At 41.5% G+C, this 22,804-nt stretch overlaps 1 protein-coding gene across 1 annotated transcript; it reads right to left on the reverse strand.

Moving 5' to 3' along the window:
- Positions 1 to 1,490: 1,490 nt before the first annotated feature.
- Positions 1,491 to 22,208, reverse strand: ATP12A (ATPase H+/K+ transporting non-gastric alpha2 subunit). Its single transcript, XM_009507978.2, has 23 exons — positions 21,974 to 22,208; positions 19,877 to 20,023; positions 18,370 to 18,429; positions 17,274 to 17,477; positions 16,576 to 16,689; positions 16,284 to 16,418; positions 15,618 to 15,735; positions 14,697 to 14,965; positions 13,652 to 13,850; positions 13,048 to 13,157; positions 12,167 to 12,301; positions 11,696 to 11,888; positions 11,051 to 11,226; positions 9,868 to 10,004; positions 9,000 to 9,150; positions 6,795 to 6,963; positions 5,946 to 6,100; positions 5,214 to 5,337; positions 4,728 to 4,873; positions 3,945 to 4,078; positions 2,919 to 3,020; positions 2,198 to 2,289; positions 1,491 to 2,016 (listed from the first exon to the last, which is right to left on the reverse strand). Exons 1-23 carry the CDS (start codon positions 21,980 to 21,982, stop codon positions 1,988 to 1,990), a joined length of 3,108 nt encoding a protein of 1,035 aa, XP_009506273.1. The 5' UTR covers positions 21,983 to 22,208; the 3' UTR covers positions 1,491 to 1,987.
- Positions 22,209 to 22,804: the final 596 nt, after the last annotated feature.

Raw genomic sequence — 22,804 nt, forward strand, 5'->3', positions numbered from 1 at the left:
TTTGCATTAGCAGCAAAATCAAGTGTCGACTGTGAATGTAGTCAGAGGTGCTGAGGCACTCCAAGTAACAGAGGCCAGAAACAAGCCTGTAGTCCAGGCAGGCAGTGTTTGGAGCTAGTACTCTCCTATTCTTTCAGAGTGATGTGTTTATGAGGTGAATAACTATCAGGAATTAAAGCACAACAAGAGAAATTTCTTCTTGTAAGAATTCGCTGTAGGTTTGGTCTTCAGCCAGCGGAATGAAACAGATTCTTTACTCTTAGGTGGTTTTGCAGAGCAACCACTGTATTTCTCAGTGCTTTTCTGTATTCTATGAGTGAACAACCTGTCCGGTTTTCTTTCCCACAAGTTTTGTCAAGAAGATATATTTTGTTGCTGAAGTAAAACAAACATAGCTATATTCTTGCCTGGTTCTGTGCAGTAACTGCCCCCACATAGTGCAAAAACTGCTCTCCCCCCTCGTTCTTTCCTCTTCCCGTCTATATTTGAACATGTCATTTTCACTAAGTGCTGCGAGTCTATAGATGGTGGAAAGCGGGTTATGTTGCTCACCCATATAGCTTCCTCATATTTTTCCTGCCTTTTAAGCAGAAGACAAAACATATCAGTCCTGACTGCTGAGAATGATAAGGTGTTGAAATGAGTCAGCTTGGCACCTCACAAACTTGTTGTTGGTGTGTTACTGGGCTGCGTTCCCAAGTGATAAGCAGCGTGTGTATATCTGGAATTTGGACTCACCATTGTTCATATGTTTATTTTTTGTCGCTCTTCCTTTATAATTCCCCCTCTTCACGTCTATGTGTGAAAAGCACTGATATCCAGTATAACTGATACTCAGCGTAATACCCAGCCAGGTGTTGAGAGGAGCTTTGAGAAGGGAGGCTTACAAAATGCAAAGTAGCTTCTAGCACATAAGGGTGAGGACTTTTGGGAACAGGCAGGCTTTAGCCTGGAAAACACTCTTTTTTCCCTTCCCTTCTTCTCTTTGTTTCTTTCACATTGGTTTCTCTTGATGTTTGCTGCAATAGGAGCTCTCTTCCTGACCCAGTTTCTTCTCTAAAGCTTGTGTAGACTTGTATTTAAATGTGAGATATCAACATGTATTATTTATTGTTTGCTTTAAAACTGGTAAAGCCTTTGTCTAAACAAGATGTGGTACCTACTGGTTCTTGCTAAGATGAACATATTAAAGATCTGAATTTCAGCTGTACCTCTCTAATGCCTACTAACGTCTATTTTGCCGTAGAGTTTGCAGCCTTTGGAAAATAAGTATTGAATTTAGTACCTCAAAGTGTTCAAATCGACTGGTTGTGCCTTGGCTTTCATAATGCGTTTATCAAAACCAAACAGGTATTTGAAGTATGTTAATGGGGGCAAAAAAAGCAGGTGTGCGCTTCTTTCCTCTTTGACCTGGCAGAGGTTAGGTCTTTTCCTGTTCCTCTCGGTTTCTCTTAGTCTTTATAAGAAAATAAGATGGAGAAGTGTTTTCTGGAAAAAAGTTTTATTATCAAATTATTCCTATACATCATTTTTACCCTTGGTAAGGTAACACGGACATATGTATACATTCGCTTGGAATTCAGTTCCACCAAAAAAAGAAAATCAGCAAACAACACCTTTAGTGCAAATTAATGCCTTAGATCATATGGAATTTCTGTCTTGGGTTTTTTTTGCCCCCCTTTATGCATGTTTTCCTCTTGGAATGCTCTCCGAGCTCATCTTTGAATGAGGGAAAGTTGTGCTTGTTCCAAAAATAGGTAGCATTTCGATTTCTAGACAAGTGTCACCTTTTTACAGTACAGTGGGAGGTAATTTATCAACCTCTAAAGTCCTTGTTTCTTCATGAAATTCATGAAATTTCTTCACCCCTTCATGGGGCGAACCCATGCTTGATATTGCACAGACAGGACATTAAAGCAGCAGAGGCTGTGTCAGGTGAGGAAGAAGCTCTCCACAAGGAGGAAGACGACCAGTGATAAGGACTGTTTCAATAATACATGTTCTTGTCCCACCAGCCTGCAGTAGGAGAAGAGAGGTGGGAAAAAAAACGTTATTTTTTCCTCAGAAAAGGAAAGTAATCATTGGGAACAAATGGTCCCTTTATAAGCAGTCCACCTGTCAGTGGCAGCTAAGGTAGGTGTATGAGAGGGGAGGAGACACCTTACATTAAAATACTGAACCAGAAACATCTACTTACTTCCTGGGTACCTCCTGATAAACAGTTTGCGGACTTCATCGTAGACCCATATCAAAATGGCAAACGGTACAGCCACAAACCAGTACTGAAACCTGGCAGTGGGAGAAGACGTTCTCGTTCAGAAACATCTAAACACTCAGCTGAATTTCTGGGGTCCCTGTCTATGCTTATTTGATGTCACTGAAAGAGAATCTGGCCTTTTTGGCTTTTTTTTTAAATTTATTTTAATTTAAACACTCAAAACAGTTAGGAATAAGATGATGTGCACGTAAGCCTCCCAGTTTGAAGCAGTTACTGAATTAATTGATTCCAGATACTATTCAGAAGGAAGTGTTACCTGGTGGTATTGCAGTCTCTGAAGATGGCAGAGAAATGGAACATTTCTGACAGCAGTACATTTAAAATAAAAGTTGCTTGCCCAAAACTAAGTAAAAATTTGGGGATCCTGGAAAAATTGTTAGAATGTTTGTTCTACAGAAGTAGGTTTCTAGATACTCAGTAGTAAATCTAGTAGTAAAAATAGTGCTTTTTTTTGTGGAAAATATGAAAATAATGCCCTTTTAGGTCAAGAAATTGTCTGCCCTGTTCTTCATAATGAATATTCTTAAATATTTATCCTTAAATTGTGCTGCATGGGCATTGTGCTCCCATTTGTCTGTTTCTGGCAGAAGGTCTGTTCATATGCAGTGGGCAAGGGAAGTACGCTAGCATCAAAACTCACCTCAGCGGTGTGAAGTTCAGGGCTGTAACATGTCCAAGTCCATAGGTAAGAATCAGAGCGATTCCTATCTGGGAAAATATACCTACCCAGATGACCTTGTTCCTACAAGAAATCCAAAGAGGAAGGGTTACGTGCCTCTGACCATGCATAAAACCCTGATGCACAGCATAATGCAAAGGCTGTGCCTCTTCCAGAGTTGTCGTGCTCTGGTAGCTGGCTTGAATGATCTGCATTAGACAATGAGCGCTGCAGACACAGCAGCAAGCGACAAGGGGTAGATTCTGTAGCACTACATACACCCCTTTCTTTCTGGCAGCATTCGTGACCTACCTAGATTAAAGCAAGCTTTAGGTAGACATGATTAGTCATGTCTTCTGCTTGCACTATGAATGTGTGCATTGTGATTCAAATGTAAGTCTAAGAAGGAAATATACTTAGGTGTAGGCTCTGCACCTGCAGATAAAGAAAGGAAAACAATTTGCTTTCCTATCAGAAATACCCTGACTAAATGCCAGGTTTAAAGCCCCCGTCCTAATAGATATTGTCAACTCCCTGGCTTCCAAGGGATTGAAGGGTGCAGAGTATTTTGCAGAGGGCAGCCAGCGCTATCTTAGGGAGTTTTGATCAGCTGGTGTCTCCTCAGAGGCTAAAGTTATCTTGGAAAAGTCCCATTGTGCTATCTATTGATAACTACATAAAGAATGTAAGAAAATAATCTGGAGAGGAAACTCACTTTTTTAGTAGTAAACATTTTAATGAATGGAGAGCTAGTTTTAAACTGATGCATTTTCAGAGTAACAGTACGTTGTCTGTCTTTAAAGAAAACCTCTACTGTGAAGTAGGAAAGAGGGGGAGGGAGGTGCAATAAAATGTTTGTCTGAGATTTGTGATTGCTTGGAGTCAGATTTAGTCTTCATTCGAAGACTGAATGTGAGTGGACTAAATCACTGAGCTAACCTTCTTCTCAGATTAGCAATGGGCTAATTTATCCTCTTACGTGTCAGCTAAAGAATCTGCAAAACTTACCTGAAAAGACCCTGCTGGAAAATGGAATTTCTTCGTGTTTTCCTGATGATCAAATCAGCAACTTGCTGAATTGTGATGCTGACAAAAAAGGCAGTATAGCCAGTCCACTGTAGGTACGTCCTCTGGTATTTAGTCTGCAAAGCGAAGGGAAAATCAAGTAGCGTTAGATCAGACACTCCTATTCTGTGCGAGCAACTTGCAAACCTTGACAGTAGGACTTCAGCTACTAAGGTGTAAATGCAGAGTTATTCCAGGCTTAGACACACAATGATCAGATTTTGGCCAGTTGTTCTAGTCCGCTATTTACTGTGAATGAGTCATGAGGCTGAAGCACGAGCTTGGTGTAAGGAGGTATTTACATTGTTTTATTAATGGCTTCTGTGTCTTATGATTTCTGCAGAGTGAGTGAGGGGGAGTGAAGAGTGAAAGGGGGAGAGAGAGTCTGCAAAGTATTTTACAGTAGTGCTGTTCAGAAGCAGGGCTGAGAGATTATGTATTGGTCTAAACATAAAGCCCAGAGAAGAAGGCGCATCTCCAGAGGCTTTGAATCAGAAGGAGGCAAACTGTACAAGAAGGGATGAAAGAATGGAGCTTGAATGAAAGAGCTGGGTGGCAGGAAGCTCTAAAGAGCCTATCTTGAGGGACCATTAGGTGACAACTAATTATTTTTGCATTTAATTCTCTCTCTCTCTTCCCCATACCCTTTATTTTGGAGGAGAGTACAGAATTTTTAAGAAACTTTTGAGTGAGAGACAGTGCAACGTTGTTTTAGTGCTTCTTTACCCATTCCTGTCCATATGAATCCTCAAAGTCATTAATGGCGTTGTTTTCCCAGTTGACTCGCACGCCAAGCAGCGTGGAAGGGAGGAAACCTTGTTCAGCATACACAGTGAAGTAGGTTACAAAGGCTCCCACTGACTGCATGATACCTGCAAAATCAAAGTGGTAGAAATGAGGAAGAAGCAAAACTTAGGAACACTGGGGAACGCGCTAGACAATATCAGTGTTGATCTACCTCCAATGGCATGAAACTTGCAACGAGTTTGAAGGTGGTTTTAGAGCTCTGAGTACTCTAAGATTCTTGACCTCTGTAGGTAAAAAGCTGTTGCATTGTTGAATAATGAATAACAGAAGGGAGTTAGTAAGTTTGCCTAGGAAGGCAGAGGAAGGAGTTGAGTTTCAGCTCCCCCTTTTCTAAAAAATGAAGCAACTTGACTCTTGTCTTGGTTTGCTGATACAAGACAGAGTTTCACAGAAAGGTCAACCTACCAATCTGCAGATAGGAGTATACGGCGAGCTGCTCATTCACCAGCCTGTCTTTCTTTTTGTTACGAGGTCTCCTGTTCATAATATCGCTTTCAGCTTTTTCGTAGGCTAATGCAACAGAGGGGATCTACAACAGAAATAAACAGTCAGAGTCTTGGTGGCAACATCTGTCTCTTTCTCAGGTGCTTATCAGAAAAGTTTAGTTCTCAAGTGGTTCTGTTGGCATACCCTGCCTTTTCGGTATGCACAGAGCAAATGAAAGAAGGATCTGCGTAGCATCCTCTTGACACGTCTAGAGGATTTCAGGAAAGTCTGAAACTGTTTCATAGGTCTGATATGACAGTACAAAGGGCTAGAGGATACTGAAAACATTAAAGGGTCTTTCAGATCCCTTGGGCTGGGCTCTGTGATGAAATGTCTGGTATTTATCTGCTGTAGTAACTCCAGCAATCTGTACGATCTCTTGATTGAAACACTTTGCACACTGCTGAGTTTTGCTTGTCAGCATGAATCAGAAGTCTTTCCTTTCTGCCCTCCCTCTGCAGGTTTTTCTTCTGCTCTTCGTTCTCTATACCTGGCTGCTCTTAATCTAGCCTTCTACTTTTTCACTAGCTTGTTATTCAGCTGCAGGGCAAGGCACTAAATCTTTCAGCGTTCTGCGGATCCCTTCACACCCAACCCCTCTCACTTGTCATGATATTTCAGCAGAAAATAACTTAAAAGACCCCAACTTACAATGTCTGTGCCCAGGTCAATGAATAGGATGGTGATAGTGCCAATGGGCATTGGAATGCTGGCAATAATGTAGATGAGAAAGGGACAGAGCTCAGCAATATTCTTAGTCAGGGTGTAGGCAATTGTTTTCTTTAGGTTGTCAAAGATCAGGCGGCCTGGTGGAAAAGGAAACACTTCTGTAAAAGCTAATTGTCAACAGTGTTTTCCAGAAAAACATTCAATTTTTAACTAAATTAAGTTACTGCTTACGTCTACTTTCCTCATATGTTTCCTCATGCATTTTGTGGTTTGTTTTATTTTTAAACTATGAACCTACCTTCCCTTAGAGCCTTCTGAAAATTCAAGTGAAAATAAAGTATGTCTTTCAATGAGAAAGAATGAGGGAAAAGTCCCGTTCAACAATATGCTGTCGTTTTACTGGAAACCACAAGCTCTTTACGGTGAAAGAAGGGTGGAATGTGTGTTACTGACATAGGTGGAGCACAGTGAAGGTGATGTGTGAGCAAGTAATAGAGTGAAATGTAGAGAAAATTTGTATCTTCATAAGGCTCAGAACTGCATGGGAACAAGGTGGGAAGTGCTTTTGTCTGGAGCTTGAACAAACAGCGATAGCAGACTGATGCTGTGAGTGAGAGGGGGATGATTTCCTTGTCGTCTGTTTGCCATGTGTCTATAAATGGAACTAATTCCCAGGTTTTCCAAATACCAAAATCACCTTTCCAAATCCAGAAAGAAAAAGGGGTTGGGGGTGGCTGTGAGTGTGGGAGGGAAGGATCAAGAAGACCTGCCTGTGCTGTGTGGCTGTCAGCAGCTTTCAGCTAAGAAAGTGGATAGCAATGTTGTTTTTACCTTCCTCCACTCCTGTGACAATAGAGGCAAAGTTATCATCCAGCAGTACCATATCAGCCGCGTTTTTAGCTGCATCGGAACCAGCAATACCCATAGCAATTCCAATATCTGCTTTTTTAAGAGCAGGGGAGTCATTGACTCCATCTCCAGTCACGGCAACAACTGCTCCCTGAAACACACAAAAGGATCCAGATGTGGCTTTCTTTGAGGCGATGGTGCTCTCTCTAGGGCATAAGGGTGCTGCTATCCCTAAGGACTGTCTGCTTTCAGCACACTCCCTTTCTTCAAACCTCTAGAAGAAAGATGCCGATAGGAAGTTCTGAATCCTCTTCGTACCCACATAAAACATGTGATCGAAAAGACAATAGGTAGGATTAATAGAGCAACCTCAGACGTTTGTGTGACAGATGTCTGTATCTGAGTTTGTCATCTCGACTCCCTTCATAGTAGAGAGAAGCGGGAAATTCAGGGATATGTTTTACTACATCCTAAAGAGTACACATCTAAATCAGATGCACTTAAAATGCAACTAATCCGGTAATTTCTTTTTGTGGAAAATAAGAGGACTTAAAAATTTGGATCTCTCTCTCTATATATATGGTCTATCCCTCTCTGAGTTAGGCCCAGGCTCATCTCGTGGCATCTGTGGAAGATTCACTTGGCACATGTTCTGTCCTTGTGCTTTTTTTTTAAGTGCTTATAGAATCAGTTTTCATCTTAATTGTAAATTATGTGACTGTTTAGTGAGAGACCATTCTCATCGTGTCCTAACAGCTTCTGGTTATTGGCCATCTATGCTAGAATTGCTCTTATAATCCAAAAGATGGAAAATTGATTATTCAACTGAGCTTCTTTGTTATCTTCCAATGAAACTATCTACTGCAGCTAAAGGTCCTGTTCTCGTGGATGCAAAAGTTCCTGGCTTGATAGCAGCACAGAGTGTTCCGAGTGGGGGAGAAGCCTGACAAACTGATTAATACAAATACTGAATGTCCTGTCCCTGTGAGGATTTAGCACAGTGTCACTACCTATAAATAATGCCGTGTACAGAAGGGCTTATAAGCTCTAAGTACTAAACATAGCCTGTAGACTGGCTAGCTTGAGTTGAGGGGGGGAAGGGTGTTCCTTTTCATCCTTTAGAGAGCCAAATCTACTGGGAGTGCGGGTCTCTAAGCAGTGCAGAAGACTTTTACCCCCCTGTCTGCCAAAGGCCATTCAAAAAGAAAATAAAAGAGATTAAACTGAAATATTGCATACTTTTGTGGGTTTGGTTTGGTGTTTTACTCTCCTGAAAGCAGTTCAGGCTTACGCCCAAAGAGCTGATAATGCTGATTGGAAAGCTTATGTCTGGCATAATTACAAAAATAAACTAACGTCTTGTGCCACATCTCCTTCTGTGCAAAGTTCAGGCACAGCAGCAGTGTGGCTTTCAATTCACAGCAACTACTTGGAAGATGTCATATCTGAGGGGAGGATCTTTTGATGACAATTTGCATCATTTATAGAGCTCTGTACATGTCACTTGTTTTCCTTCTGGCTCTTGTGCCCGGCTGCACTCCATGCTCCTTTGTGTAGTATTGCCTATGGATGGGACAAACTCTCCTGAAATCCTGCTTTCTCTGGGTTGTTTTACAGTCTTTGAAAGTAACATAGATAAGGCTTGGTCCTACATAAATCATGCTACGACATTTTGCAGGATTCATACCTTATTTCACTTCTAAACGTTCCTGTGGGCGGGAAGTACATAGGTCTAAATGGCCACAAGAGATAAGATGGGAGGATGTGGTAACAAGTCACTTTCATCCGGGTTTAAAGAATTTGTGAGGGAAGGCTCCTTCCCAAACAGTGTACAGACTCTGCCCAGGAGGCTTTATGTGCAGCACAGCAGCAGCTTCTCAGAATTATATGCAAAAGAGAGACCCTCCATACAGCTCCAAGCTAATCAAACTTAGGAAGAGCTCATCCTGTGAACAGGAGTTCGGAGCTTGTAACAGGAATTTGAGTAGCTTGGATCCTGTCCAGCCAGTGTTTGTGGCAGTCTGTTAGAGAATGTTCTTCTACAGTGAAAAGAGTATAAACGGAGCTGAGAGAGCATTGGAAATTGGCTTCCACCCTCTCACCTCAGGGACGGTATCTGTGGAGAGCTACTGCCTCATGAATGCCCTATAGCATACCTGTGTATAACCTTTTGCACCTCTTACTCACCTGCCTTTGGCAGCCTTCAACTATAACCAGTTTCTGTTGGGGTGACGTCCGAGCAAAGACTATCTCTGAGTGGTTACACAAGATGTCATCCAGCTGCTGCAAGGTCATATCCTTCAGCTCCATCCCATTAACTACTGCTGCTGTGGCTTCTCTGTAAGAGGCATGGGAAAGCTGGGTACGTTTTCAAATCAAAAGGCTTAGATAAAAATAGTGCACTTATAGAATGTATGAGGCTTGATAGTATGGAAAGCAGCAAAGTGAGTTAATTTCAGAAGCATTAGTTGTTAATCAGCAGGTGTTGAATGAAAGCCTCTGCAGAAATGCAGAGTGAATTGCACTTACCTAGATACAGAGGGGGGTAATTGAAGCTTCCTCCTGAGCAGCCACAACAGCAGAAAATGCATTTTAAAGAGGGCTCTGAGTGGGAGGGTGGGACAGTGGAGGAGGAAGACATCCTTTTCGTAAAGAGCTTTTATCTTTGTCTTACAATTTTTTTTTCCACATTTAATGGGTGAAAGAGGAATTTGGACTGATGGTCCTTAGGTTGTATGATTCTGAATTTTGCTTTTCATATGTGTGTGTTTTGTCAAAGGGGCAGTGACAGCAAAGTTCAACGTGATCGGCAGAGTATAACTTGCTAGGTTTTTTTTCAAGGGCCAGTGAAGATGAAAGCCACTGACCCAGACACACAGTTATTTAGGTAGAGGTGACACGTTGGATGGACACAATGGCTGGGAGCGTGTCAGGAAACAGAAAAACAAGAAGCAGCCGCGATGGAGAAATAGGCTACAGAAACATTATGGAGGGAGAAGGCGTACCTTTCAGAAAATGAGCCCATAGGTATTCCTTGTTCTCTGTTTGCTCTTACCGTCTATCAACTTGCTCAACAGGAATGTTGAGGCGCTTAGCGATATCTTCCACAGTCTCGCTGGTGGCTGAAATGATGCCTACGCTCTTGGCAATGGCCTTAGCCGTGATCGGATGATCGCCAGTGACCATGATAACCTGAGGAAGGGACAAACACTCAGCGTGAGTGACAAATGTGTGTGCAATGGCTGGATGAGATAAGGTGAAATATCTATTGTTGTAAGATCAGGAAGCAGTTTAGAATCGGAACTTGGAAAGCTGTGCTATGTACATAACACCGACAGAATGCGAGTGTTACTTAATTAGCTCTGAACTGGCATCAGGTCCCTGCCTCTTGTTATTGGTGCTATTTTATCAGGGCTGTAAAGGAAGAACTTGTCACAAGTAGCAAGGTTAGAATAATACAGAATAAAGAAGCCTTTTATATAAGACTTCATATTAGGTATACTCAAAGGTAAAAGTTCGTTAGAATGTTGCATCTTAAAATGGATCCTTGTGACTGAGGTGTCCTGACAGGCAAGACACAGGTTGTTTTCTTGGTTTTCTTGAAGAAAAGTTGCTAGTTGCCGGATCTGTCTTCAGGCTACAGAAAATTTCATCAGGGCTGGGACTTGGGATTCATCTCATCTGAGATCAGTAATTCTAAATAGTGATTTTCCTTTCTTTAGCTGGTTTGCCTCTCTGCCTTGAGCTGCAACTTTACTTGTGGGTCCCCGGGAGTGAAATTAGGAGAATTATTGCTCCAGGTTCAGCATGAAGAGTTTGGAAATTAGCAATTCCTATGCATAAAAGTTCATAACAGGTGTAGCCCTGTGTCCTAATGCCTTCTCAAGAATTGTTTCTATTACCTTAGGCTGTAATTCTAGCAAGTAATTCTAGCTGGTGTGGTTCCTGTGTTGTAGAAATGGATCTGATGAGACAGTATCTGAGCTTTGCCAGATTAGGATTTCCAGTTTGGGGGTTCTGTGCACTTCCTATAGTCTGATTCCCACAAAAAACTATTTTGCCTCTTGGGGCTCTCAAATAGTTTCTCTAAGTTACAATTGTAGAATGGTATTAATGAGCATTTAGACTTTTGGTAGTTGTTGCTAGAAAGATACTTAATGTGGTGGAAGATCTTAAAAGTTATATTATCATGAGTCTTTCTGTAGAATCACTGTATTTTTCCATTGTAAAATCCCTACCTTGATCCCAGCACTGCGGCATTTTGAGACAGCATCTGGCACTGTGGAACGAGGTGGGTCAATCATAGATAAGAGCCCAACAAAGCACAGGTTGGAGGTTGGGAAATTCATGGAATCTGTGTCGAATGGGTAGGTGTCTGGAAACTCGTTTTCAGGCAGGTACAAATGACAGAAACCTGAAAAGAAACTTAATTTGATGTAACATACAGGAAATAGGACAGCTGGTTATATAGCATCAGGCTTTGTTCTTGTCCTCAGAACTCCAGTGCGTTTAACCATTAACTTTTCACAGAGGATTTTTTAGCCTTTGCATCCAAGTTCATATAGAATCAGTGTTTCACGTGGCAAAGGTAGTGATACTGCCAGCGGGGAAGAGTGTTTTCCTTTATGGGTTTTATGGGATGACTTACAGGTTTTTTTGGCTGTGGGGTGCGGCAGATCAAGAGCAGTGCAGAGATGCCCTCATCCCTGCCACAGAGACCTTACAGCACACCAGTGTGGTTTTAACACTGCTTAGGAGGCTGTACACTCCCCTTTTTGCCCTCCACTGCAAGAGGCATGAAGTCCATACACACAGGATTATACCAAGATTTAAAACCCCGTTTTACACCACCGTCCTCCGATAGTCCCTCTGGTTGGACTCACCCAGCACTCTCTCTCCCATGCCCCCCAGCTCCATGTATGCTGTTTGGAAAGCTTCTGCCTTTTCGCTGTCCAGTGGTTCTTCTTTGCCGTTGATCATGATGGTGCTACATCTCTCCAAAATCCTTTCCGGGGCACCTTTCATCACCAGGAGAAAGCGTTTGTCGTCGGTATCATCAGTCTCATGAATGGAGAGCTGTGGGCCACAAATATGAAATGATTTGAAAGAGCATACGTGATTGTCTTTCGTTTCTGGTTTCGATCACTTTGCATGGAAGTAATGTTTCTTCTTTTCCATAAGGATATCATATATTCTATCAAATGGAGCGAACTACATTTATTATAGCTCACATTTCCTCTGGCACTGAGTTACCTCATTAAGACTTTGAGGTCACAAATAGTTGCGTTAGACCCAGTGATAGAAACGGTTGAATTTGGAAACAGGCTGGCATAATTTCCACAAATGAAACACACCTGGAATTTGTTGGTAGAGTTGAAAGGAATTTCAGCCACTTTCTTGTTCCGTGCTCTAATATTCATGACGTCACCCAAAATTACTTCTGCAAATTTTAGCAGAGCTGTTTCAGAGGCATCACCTACCACAACTCTCTGTGTGCACAAAAGAAGAGACAGTTCATAGCACACATACTTCTGTGCTTCCATCAGGAGTGCTAGCACGCTTTTGTAACGTGTTGTATGCTTCAGCAGCAATGAATCTACATTGCCACATCCAGGTTGTCCAGGAAAATTATTACAGTAAAAATCTGGGACATCTGTTTTGCACTTGCTGCTATAACTGAGCTACAGCAAAGAGATGAAATTAGCATTTGATTCTGTGAAAGCGCAAGATTTGCGATCACTTTCAGGTTTGCGTGGAAGCTTTGCAATGCAGTTCCAGGGTAGGAGCAGGCATTTATGGGGGAGCTAACTGATGCACAAAATCAAGTGACCTTGGGGAAGGCATTCATGGAGTATACAGTAGGAATCGGGAATTTCTTCTGGCAGTCTAGTCACCAGAATTTAATTCCTTCAGCAGTCATCTGTAAAGATGTTAATTAAGGCATATTTATCTTTTCTGTCTTGCTATATTAAAGTAATAGTGTAGTAATTACTAGTGTAGAGATTCTTGGTACCTGAATTGTCTTTTTCCTTATAGGGACAGTTGCTCTTGGCTTTGTGGGTTTTTTGCCCTGTCTTAAACTTTTTGCGAGTGTATAACAGCAGTGCTACTGTAAATAGTAACTTAGAAGATTGCCGTGGCAAAATGAATGAGATTACTAAAGCCAAACAAAAAACCCTTATATGTATTGTTCTTTCAGAGGAAGAGAAATAAGCTGATGTGACGTAGGCAGTACCTTCATTATTGGGAGATTTTCCTGTCCCGGTCTGAATTCTGCCCGGTTGCAGAGTGTTACAATTTTTGATAATGCTGTCCATGTCGGAGAACTTTGATCAAAAGGCTGGGCTGAGAGGAAGCAAAATAAATATTGCATCACTTAGCATATTACGTGATGGTACTAGAAGCTTAAGTTTGAAACCACAGGACTGAATTATTTGCAGAAGGAAACTCCTCTTTTGAGAGGTTCTGCTACAGAAACACATCTTGACACAAACCGTTACATCTCTCAGTTAGCAGTTCTGGCAAAGTTGCTTAGATGATCTTTGGCTGTGTATTTCCCTACTAAGTTTACTGTCGGCCAAAGGATCTGGATTAGAACATCCTCCAGGCTTACTTTCTGTGAGCAGAGTTCAAATATGAATTCTTTTTTTCACATCTGTACGTGGCTAAGAAGGGACTCCCCTGTGGCACATGACACTTCTATGTGGAAGCAAAACATGTCTGTCTTACCTATCAAAAGATATTCCCATCGACATCAGTCTGACAGCTGGTAGGTGTGAAACACCACCAGCTTGATCCAAATAGTTGCCCCTTCCCGCATCCCCCATGGCCATATTTACTTGTTTGATCTTCACTGGTGTCAGCTGAGTAGATCTGATTATCAAACCAGAGGTGAGCAACAGTCATCCTGTTTTGGGTGAGGGTCCCTGTCTTGTCGGAACAGATGATGGAGGTGGAACCGAGCGTTTCTACAGCTTCCAAGTTCTTCACCAAACAGTTCTTCTTCGCCATCCGCTTGGCTGTCAGAGACAGACTTACCTGGCAGAAGTAACAAAGTTCAGCTCGCCGTTAGTGAGGTACAGTTACAGAATGATGCAATGAGGTTACATATTTCTGCTAGGCTTTTTGTGTTTATTTTTTCAAGGGTGAGAACATTTAAAAAAATTTATCTTTTGACCGCAGTCCATTTTTTTTTCTAATAGCATCGTTAAGATGAGAGTTTTGGCTGTAACTAGCACAAGTACATTTGCTGCTGAGAGGACCCTGCTTTCCTGCTGATAGAAAGAAGAATGTCATATCAGTTAAGAGGCTGTTTGAGATAGAAGAACCTACAATGGGCGGGGGAGCTCCTAATCACCACCTTAATGAATCCCAAAATGATTCTCTTAATTATTGCAGTACTGCTGGTTGTTCATTGTTGGTGTACTTTAGGGCTAAGAGTGCATAGCAGGTATGCTGCTTCGCAGCCAGGGGTTTTAGTGATGTTTTATATGTGTTAGTTAAATGGCATTTTCATGCGACTTTTAGGGTACAATATCCTCATTTCCAAATAGGAACAGGTTGTGGGGAAATGACTTACATCATTCTACTGGTTAGCAACTGAGGGAGAGCGGTACTTGAAGAACTTTATTTCAAACTAGATTTGTGCTGAAGCTTTTAAGAATAATGGCTCGGTTATGCCAGAATTCCTAAATGAAATGTTTGTCCTTTCAGTTTCATGGAAAAAACCCCACCCCTATTTCAAACTCAGCTCAGCCAAGTCACTTAATGGATAATCTGTTCTTCACTGGTTAGTGTTGCACTGTAATGAATTTGATGAGTGATGGATTGTGGTAATGACTGAAGAACTACCGTGGCAGGCAGTGAATCCAAGCGTAGACTCACCGTTACTGTGGCTAGCAGTCCCTCTGGCACATTTGCCACAATGATGCCAATGAGAAAGATGATGGAGTCGAGAATCTTGTATCGCAAAGAAACAGAGATAATGAAGAAGAGAACGCCGATGGAAATGGCCACTCCTGCCACCAGGTAGACAAAATGTTCTATCTCAATAGCAATGGGTGTTTTCTCGTTGCCTACTCCAGATGCAAGAGAGGCAATCCGCCCGATGACAGTGCGATCCCCAGTGTTGATTACGATGCCAGTAGCAGTGCCTGAAAAGAAATATAAGACTGTCAGCTCCAGAAGAGGCTAATCCTGTCTTCTGTACCCAGTACTGATTGACAAAGACCCTTCTCAGCCTTAATGTGACCAAGATTTCACCCCAGAATTACATTCTTCCCCTTAGAAATCTTACAGCTCTGTCAGCAGAGAGAAAGAAAGATGTAAGCTATTTTCATTAAATAGTCTTTTTTGATTGCATTGCAGTAGGAATGTAATACTATCCTGGGCACTGTACAGTCTCGGAGCAGATATTCTGTTAGGTATGACACACCTTGAGAATAGGAGCAACACCTTTATGTGTGCAAAGCCCTTAAACAGAATCATCCACAAAGCACTTAGAGGCATCTGCAACTTGACATTCCTAATGATGGTGATGGGAAGGCCACAAGGAAACTGCAATTGATTGATTGTTGCACCCGTAACCAAGCTGGGTATTAAAACAAGTGTCTCACTGGTTGATACTAAGTATGACCAGCCCAGTGCTTAAGGCTTTATTTTGGCGTGCTTGGGACAATAGTTTCTTGTGAGCAACTAAACCTTTCTGAAATGCCTTGAAGCAGAATCATTTAAAATGAGTTAGCAGTATTACGTAGCACCCTGTCAGGTGGCACTTTTGGAGCCCTCCTCTCTGTCTGTACACACCTTCCACACAGGTGGTGGAGTAGAATGCAATGTTCCTCGTCTCCAAGGGGTTCTCATGGGTAAAGTCACAGGAACGGGACTGTGGTTCTGATTCCCCTGTGAGTGAGGAATTGTCCACCTTCAATGAAACGGAGACATGCCCATATTAAAGTTAGTAACATGCAGTTATGCCTAGCCCAGAAGGTGAGGTGGCAGCACATTTAATAATTGGTGACAGGGCCATAATCTCTCAGTGCCTTTTCCCCGAGAGAGTTGCCATTGTCACTGAGAGAATCTATTTCTGTGGGAATTCAGTTCAGTCGATGTTGTGTGTCTGTCAGTGCGATTTTCAGGAGCAGCCTGAACGAAAGGATGGTTTGAAGATCTGCCTCAGGGTCTATGGAAACTCCTAATACTGTATTGGTATTTCTGTCCCTGTCCTGGAAAAGAGCATTGCTAGAACACAGGGTGGACCTAATGGCTTCTTTTAACATTCAGGGAGTGGAGATGTTAGTCCTAGGTGAGCTGAGAATCACACTATGGCTTCTGTACCCTATGATTTAATTAAGTTATGTCGAATTAAAGCTCTAATAACTCATATTGGGTATGCAGAAATTCTTTATATGTAGTAGAAGTCTCTAAACCATGCTTGTCTGTTTTCCCTGTGTTCTGCAAAGTACTGTTTACCTTACAACCCTGAGTAAAGATCAGACGAATGTCCGCTGGGATCCTATCTCCGCCCTTTATTTCCACAATGTCTCCAACCACCAGCTGGTCTGCCGGCAGTTCCTTCTTTTCTGCATCTCTGATGACAAGAGCATGCTGAAAGGCAGAAGCGTGACAAAAATTAGCCTTGTACCATGTTCTAAACCTCCTACCAAGAGGTAAATTCAAATTGGGCTTATTGTGTTTCTGTCATTTTGAGGTGCATTATTAGAAAGAACTTCCATCTCAAATGAAGTGCCTTGGTTACTCTCACCTGTGGAATCATTTTACTGAAGCTTGCCATGATGTTTGTGCTTTTAGCTTCTTGATAGTAAGCGAAGATCCCAGTGAGGATGACCACGAGTGCTAGGACTACTCCAAGGTAGAGCTAATCAATAAAAGGCATAATCCAGTTAAATTAAGACAACTGTTCAGCAATTCCTCTGCTAGAACAAATCGTAGTTCCATATTGTTTCAGGGGACTTAAAATGGGGTATTGGGTAGGTTAAAAGACAGTTTAAGAAAAGAACTTTCAAGTTTTGCCCTGCTAATGGTCAAGTAAAGCTTTCTGAGTATGAAAAGGGCTTTTAATACCAAGTTCCCATCTGTCTAAAAGCCTTCTCTGAATTAACCTGACACAAACCCAAACAAATCATATTCCTAGCACAGGGTAACTCATGGGGAATCAGAGTCAAAGACTCCGGAGTACTTTGTGAACTTCAGGATTGCACTTATGAGTACTCAAGGATTACGATTGTGAGTAGTGATTATAAAACCTTTGGATAGGCGCTCTTAGACAGAAGTGGTATGTCAGGTATTTGAGCATTTATCAGAAATGTTTAGTAGCAGAGGGAGAGTCCTGAAAGAATAAAAGGCCTCCTCGTAGTTACTGAATAACTGTGAAGTAATATTTAAATTACTTTAGATTGTCAAAGGGTCAAATACTCACTTTGTGGTTATCCAAATACTTACATTGTCAAAGGGTGATTCAGCTCCCTGAGCAAGCTGAATGCCAAATGAAATCCAGGAGAAGACAGCTCCTATCCATAAGAGGATAGAAAACCCTCCTACCATCTGCTTGAGTAACTTAACGATTTCAGGAGTGGCTTTGGGAGGAGTGAGTGAGTTGGGGCCATCCCGAGCCAGTATCTCTGCTGCTCTGGAACTAGAGAGACCCTGCAAAAGCAAATGATGTGTTTAAAATGAAGTCACAGAAAACAGATTTTTGTCTCTACTCAGAACAAGATTCGCATGCTGTTTTCTCCTTGAACGTTGTTTGTGTCCCAGTAGCCTGCATCTTTGATTTCCAAACTTTCTGATTTCAGGTCAGCTGCTATTAGTTATCTGCTCTGAAGAAACAGGTATTTCTTTACTGGAGCACTGAATGTGGGGCTCTGTCTTTAGGAGATTTCATTCTGTTGGTTATCTGTCAGGTACATCTGCACTCAGTGTTTGGAAAGTTGGGGAAAAACAGACATCAGTTCTTTTGCTGCTGTTTCTGCATTTCCACTAAGATGTTTTGTAGTTCATGGGTTCCTTGAAATTCTTGGCTGTACTCTGGCCATGTTGCAGTGCTTTGATGTTCAAATGTTAGGTGTCAAAGGGGAACTTAGGTGCATCGTTTCTCAAATACAGTATTTCCTTCAAGGTAAATTAATTTCCAGTGCGCACTCTTGCTATAAATTGTTACAGACACTGCCAGTGAAAAATGAATTGTAGCGAAATTGAAATATCAGATTAAAACTTTGGAAAAGCTGAGGTCCTGGTGCAGACTTTAAGCTCACATTTTATGTAGGGATTTTGCTTTCAAAACCATAGATCAGACTTCTTCAGACTTGAGAGAAACTCCAGTCTAAATCCAGGTCAATGCTGCATGTTGACTTGCTGGTTTAAGCTTTATTGGGAGTTTAGTGCATGAAACTCATGCATGCGTGCATCCACATGTACATCTATATGTGAGTCTGTTGATTTGAATGTTTCCTACCGCTCCTGGGAATCTTTGGGTAAGTCAGAGGCAAAGTAAGGCAACTGATTCAGGCAGTTTCTTAATGGTGCCCTATAGACTTACTTTATCGATGCTTGTACCATACTTTTCCTCCAATTCCGAAGTGCTGAGTTTGTGGTCATCCTGGATTCCAAAAGAAAGAGAAAATAATAGAGAGCAGAATGTCAGACCATTGAAATTTTCATTCCAGGATCTGGAGAATGCTGAAACAGCCTGGATCTGGGACCATGGATGCAGTTGCTAATATGACATCCCACTTTCATGAACAGACAATATACAATTTGCATATTGATAGGCAAAATATCTTCCAATGGAAGATGGTATTTTCTTTTGATTTTGAGAGTACTTTTGTAAATAGCTCCCTCCCCCAGCAAATCTGTCGTAACAACAGAATGGTGTTTTCATGTTAATACTGCTTGCCACAAATACCTGTTCTTCTTTTAGATAAATAGTTCCTCTTTACATGCTACAGGACTCAAGCATTCAGTACCATAGGCAATTTGTTGATAGAAGAAAGGGTGTGGTGTGACAGCAGTTTTGGCACTTGATTGACAAAGTAGGGTATGTGAAATAATTCACCGTCGTCTTGTAGAAAGAAGCAGCAGGATCTAACCACAGTTAAACAGGGTGTGGGAGAGGGAAATCTCAAAGCTCTTCTTTCCCTGCAGTGACACCTCTGTGGTATCATTGACCTAATTATATCTTGTGCCAAACTGAGATTTAGAAGCCAAGAATTTGAGAGATCTCACAATTGTTTTCTCAGAATGATTCATTAGTACTTGGATGAGTCAATTAACTTGTCTGTGCTTTGGTTTCTCTTTAGAAACATGAGAGTAATGTTACATCCTCTGGTGGCAAAGATAAGATACATCGAGAATTTTTTTAGCTGGTACTGAATAGATCTTGGAAACATGAGGGGTAAACTTGATGGCCCATTTTGGGGTTTCCTTACCTTTGAAATACCATCTAGCCCATAAAGAGCCTCTCCTTTGAGTTGCTCTCAAAGCAATTCAGAAAAGAGGTCAGTGTAATTACCTTCATTTTTCAGATTGGGAAACTGAAACCTATAGAGAGGCAGCAGCTTTTCCAAGATCAGCCAGGAGGTCAGTTGCAAGCCAGAAGTAAAATGCAGGTTTCTTGAGCTTAGTGAGCTGTCCTTGAAGCACAGTGCAGTTAGTTTGGGGAGGGGGGAGTGGGAGTGGGTGTGTGGAAGGAACTGTGCTTAAAACTGAGGCATGCATTTAGATCTACTAGAAATCTCTGGAACAAAATGCTGTGCTTCTACCTTTCCCTCTATTTTCTGGCTAACTCTGCAAGTGGAGTTCAGAGGAAATATCGATTGCAGCTATTCCATCTGGGGAATAACTCCTCTTTGGGGAGATAACGTTCTGTACCATTGGTGTCTTAATTAAGCTAGAATCATTCTTTCATTATAGGTGTTAATCCTGCAAAACCTTTTTTTCTGGCACACTTCAGGAGCCAGTGAGGAAGCGAATCCTTCCTTCACTAGACTTCACTCAGTGGGTAGAGGCTGTCCTGCCAGCTGTAATGCGAGCTTAGCAACACTCACCAGCTCCAGTTCTTTCTTAAGGTCTTCTGACTTCTGTTTTTTCTTGTTGCCTTTCAAGTCTTTGTACTTCTCCCCTTCATCTCCAATATCTGTTTTCTCTAGATCTTTTGTCCCATAGATCTCAACCGAGTAAACATCTGACTTTTTCTGTAAAAAAAATAAGGTTTTGTCATTGTTGTGAACATGTGCTGGGACTTGAAGGAAGCAGTAAAAAAAAAACCACAAACAAGTCAAACTCTGACAAATCTACTTTTTTTAGACAAGCTACAGATTGCTACTGTCTCTTTCTCCTGGCAACTGAGAGTGCTAATTCCTGTCTTGTCCTGAGGTCAGAACATGTTAGAGTAATCATGGTCAGGTCTCCACTAGGTGTAAATTACAGTGATTCTTTGAGATGTGCAGCAGTTGTAGTAGTTTATGGTCTAACACAAAGTGCAGGAATACTGCCTAGCATCTCAGCGTGGCTACTGAAAACCACTGAGTCATTTATCAGCTCCAAGAAGAGATCAGTGTAAAAGCAAAAGATTTTTAAAAGGAAAGGGGAGGGGAAAAATATTAATTGAGAACTTGCCTGTTCCTGGAGCTTTTTAGATACATGACTTCAAGATTTACTTTTCTTTCTTAATTAAAATAAACATTTATACAATTATATTAACAGATTTACACTCCATCATGTAGGGAGAAATGCAGGCAAACACCATACTGGTAACCAAGGAGAAGCAAGTCTGTCTTTTCACCTAGAGCTCGGCACTGACAGGGAGATAGCAAACTCTTCACTCATTTTTGCCGATCTAGAATCAGGTACTGGGAAGATGCTGAACCTCTGACAATGTTTTGCTTTTATTAATAACCTGGGGGTTGTGCTGTTTCCTAACTTGAAGTTAATACTGTAGTCTGAAGGGCAAACTTCCTGTGTTGCTAATTTACCAGCTTCTATAATCATAATTTTCCATATCCTAATTATTTGTAAACTACATGCCATGCCTTGGAAGAACTATTGGTTGACCCCATTTCAGAGGCTTCCTTGCAGATTAACCATCAGAGCTTCATGAGAGTCATACCAGATCTTATCTGATGGTGCGCTTTACTAGTGGGAGAGATGAGCTTGTAGGCTGCAGCTGCTCTTGTCTGTCTAATGAATGCATACACACTCTGCAGGGCATGTGTCAGTGTTTGGACTCCTGCAGAGGTGATATTTCAGATGTGTTGAGGGTAGACATCTTAATTACTTACAGAGAGAGCTCAAGTAATGGAAACAACAAGAAAAAAAAAAAGGATTGGGACATCTTATGACTTAATACTCTCTGGAACCGAGAAGTGGCATCTTATCCTCAGATGCCCTTTAATTAGAGGAATGTTGAAGTCTTGACATTTTATCTTGAGGAAGGGAAAAGCTAAGAGCTGGTGAGTAGCTTGTGGACTGAAAAGTCTGAAATCCTTTTCCCAAAGCACTTGAATTTGCTTGGTGATATGTATCCCAGATAAAGGACTTGTCTGTTACAAGAAGTTCTATTTTTTCTACCTTGCCAAAGATTCACAATCTGATTCATCTATTGGGATTTTTCCGTCACCTTCCTCCTCCTCCTCTCTTTAGCTATCCCACCCAAAAATCTGTTCAGCTTTTCAAATCCCCTTAAAGTAGAGAGACCAGGAGGGAAAGAAAACGGCTATCTATTGTGAGAGTTCAGCAGATGAAGGAGAATAATAAAGAAAACTAATGAAGTTAGTAAAATCTATTGATCGCTTCTATGCATGATCTATGTTTAACCTTTAATCTGCAAATTTTCATAAAATCTCAAATTTTGGCATTTTCAAAAGGGATAATGTTCATGCAACTGTTGATTGTCAAACTAGCCAGTCCTAGAATTCTTCCCTATCCAATCTGATCTGTTTCCTTTTTAGAATTAGAGGTGCATACCTGTCTACAGTGAAAATTTTAGTCATTACACTGGATGCCCAGCAACACCTAGTATTAGTTCAGTTTTTCACTTAGCTTGTATTTATAATATACATATGTATATTAAAACTTAAATTAATGCTTGTTCTTAAGAAGAAACACATATGCAGTAGTGTCAATTCTGTGAACAGTGTACTCACCTTTACCATCTTGGTGAGTTTATTCCTTTCCTGATGGAGAGAAACAGCCAAGCTAAAGTCTCTGGATGAAAAGCAAAAGCCCAACTGGAGAATGAAGTGGCTCAGAGCAGTTTTGGCTATTGGAGTGCAAAAGCTCACAGAGGTTGTAGTTCCCTCTCAGCTGGCAAGCAGATGTTAGCTGGAATCCTGCTTGCACTTTGGCATCCTTCAGGCAGGACGAGTTTGTTGTCCAAAGCCTGTGGAGAAGGAGTGCTGTTTGCTAGTGCTTTATAAATCAGCATCTTGTGCTGCCACTCCACCCCTCCCCTTCCAGGTCCAGCCCATCTTCTGTTTCACCTGTAGTAGGTGGAAAAATACCACAGTAATGGGCATGTGGGTTTCAGGTCAGATAGTTTCTAATTATTCCTTTGTACTGTTTGCTCACCACTAGGGAACAGGAGTATTATTCAGCTTGCTAGAAGCAAAGAGTTTCCTTCTTGGACTTTCCAGCACTGGACTCCCCTTATGATTTCCAGCTGTCATGGCAACATATGGTGCGTTGGGATGCACAGATTAAGTCTGCGTGTGTTTTGTCTTGCTTGTTTGCCTGCCTGGGTCCCTAAAAGTCAGATCCCTGCCCTGTTTAGGTACTAATAGGACTTTAGTGGAGCAGTGCTCCTTCAAGCCTCTTAGCTTGGACTTCACTCTTAATTCTTGCATTAAATTTGTTGTGGTTTTAACCTTCATGCTTAGCTGAAAAAAGCACTTCCCAGTGCATTTTCAGCAAGAGCATTTACCTGAACAGCTTATTTAAATTGTTTGTCTTGCACCAATTACCAGCTTCCGTACAGG

The sequence above is a fragment of the Phalacrocorax carbo genome, chromosome 21 (genome assembly GCF_963921805.1).
Source record: "Phalacrocorax carbo chromosome 21, bPhaCar2.1, whole genome shotgun sequence".
NCBI lineage: Eukaryota > Metazoa > Chordata > Aves > Suliformes > Phalacrocoracidae > Phalacrocorax > Phalacrocorax carbo.

What these genes read in the sequence shown, in the direction of transcription:
- ATP12A (XM_009507978.2), bottom strand. An exon ending in GACTGCTAGCCACAGTAACG is followed by an intron (nt 13,851 to 14,696) that starts GTGAGTCTACGC and finishes TACTTCTGCCAG; the next exon opens with GTAAGTCTGTCTCTGACAGC. An exon ending in GCCGCAGTGCTGGGATCAAG is followed by an intron (nt 10,005 to 11,050) that starts GTAGGGATTTTA and finishes TCCCTTCCTCAG; the next exon opens with GTTATCATGGTCACTGGCGA.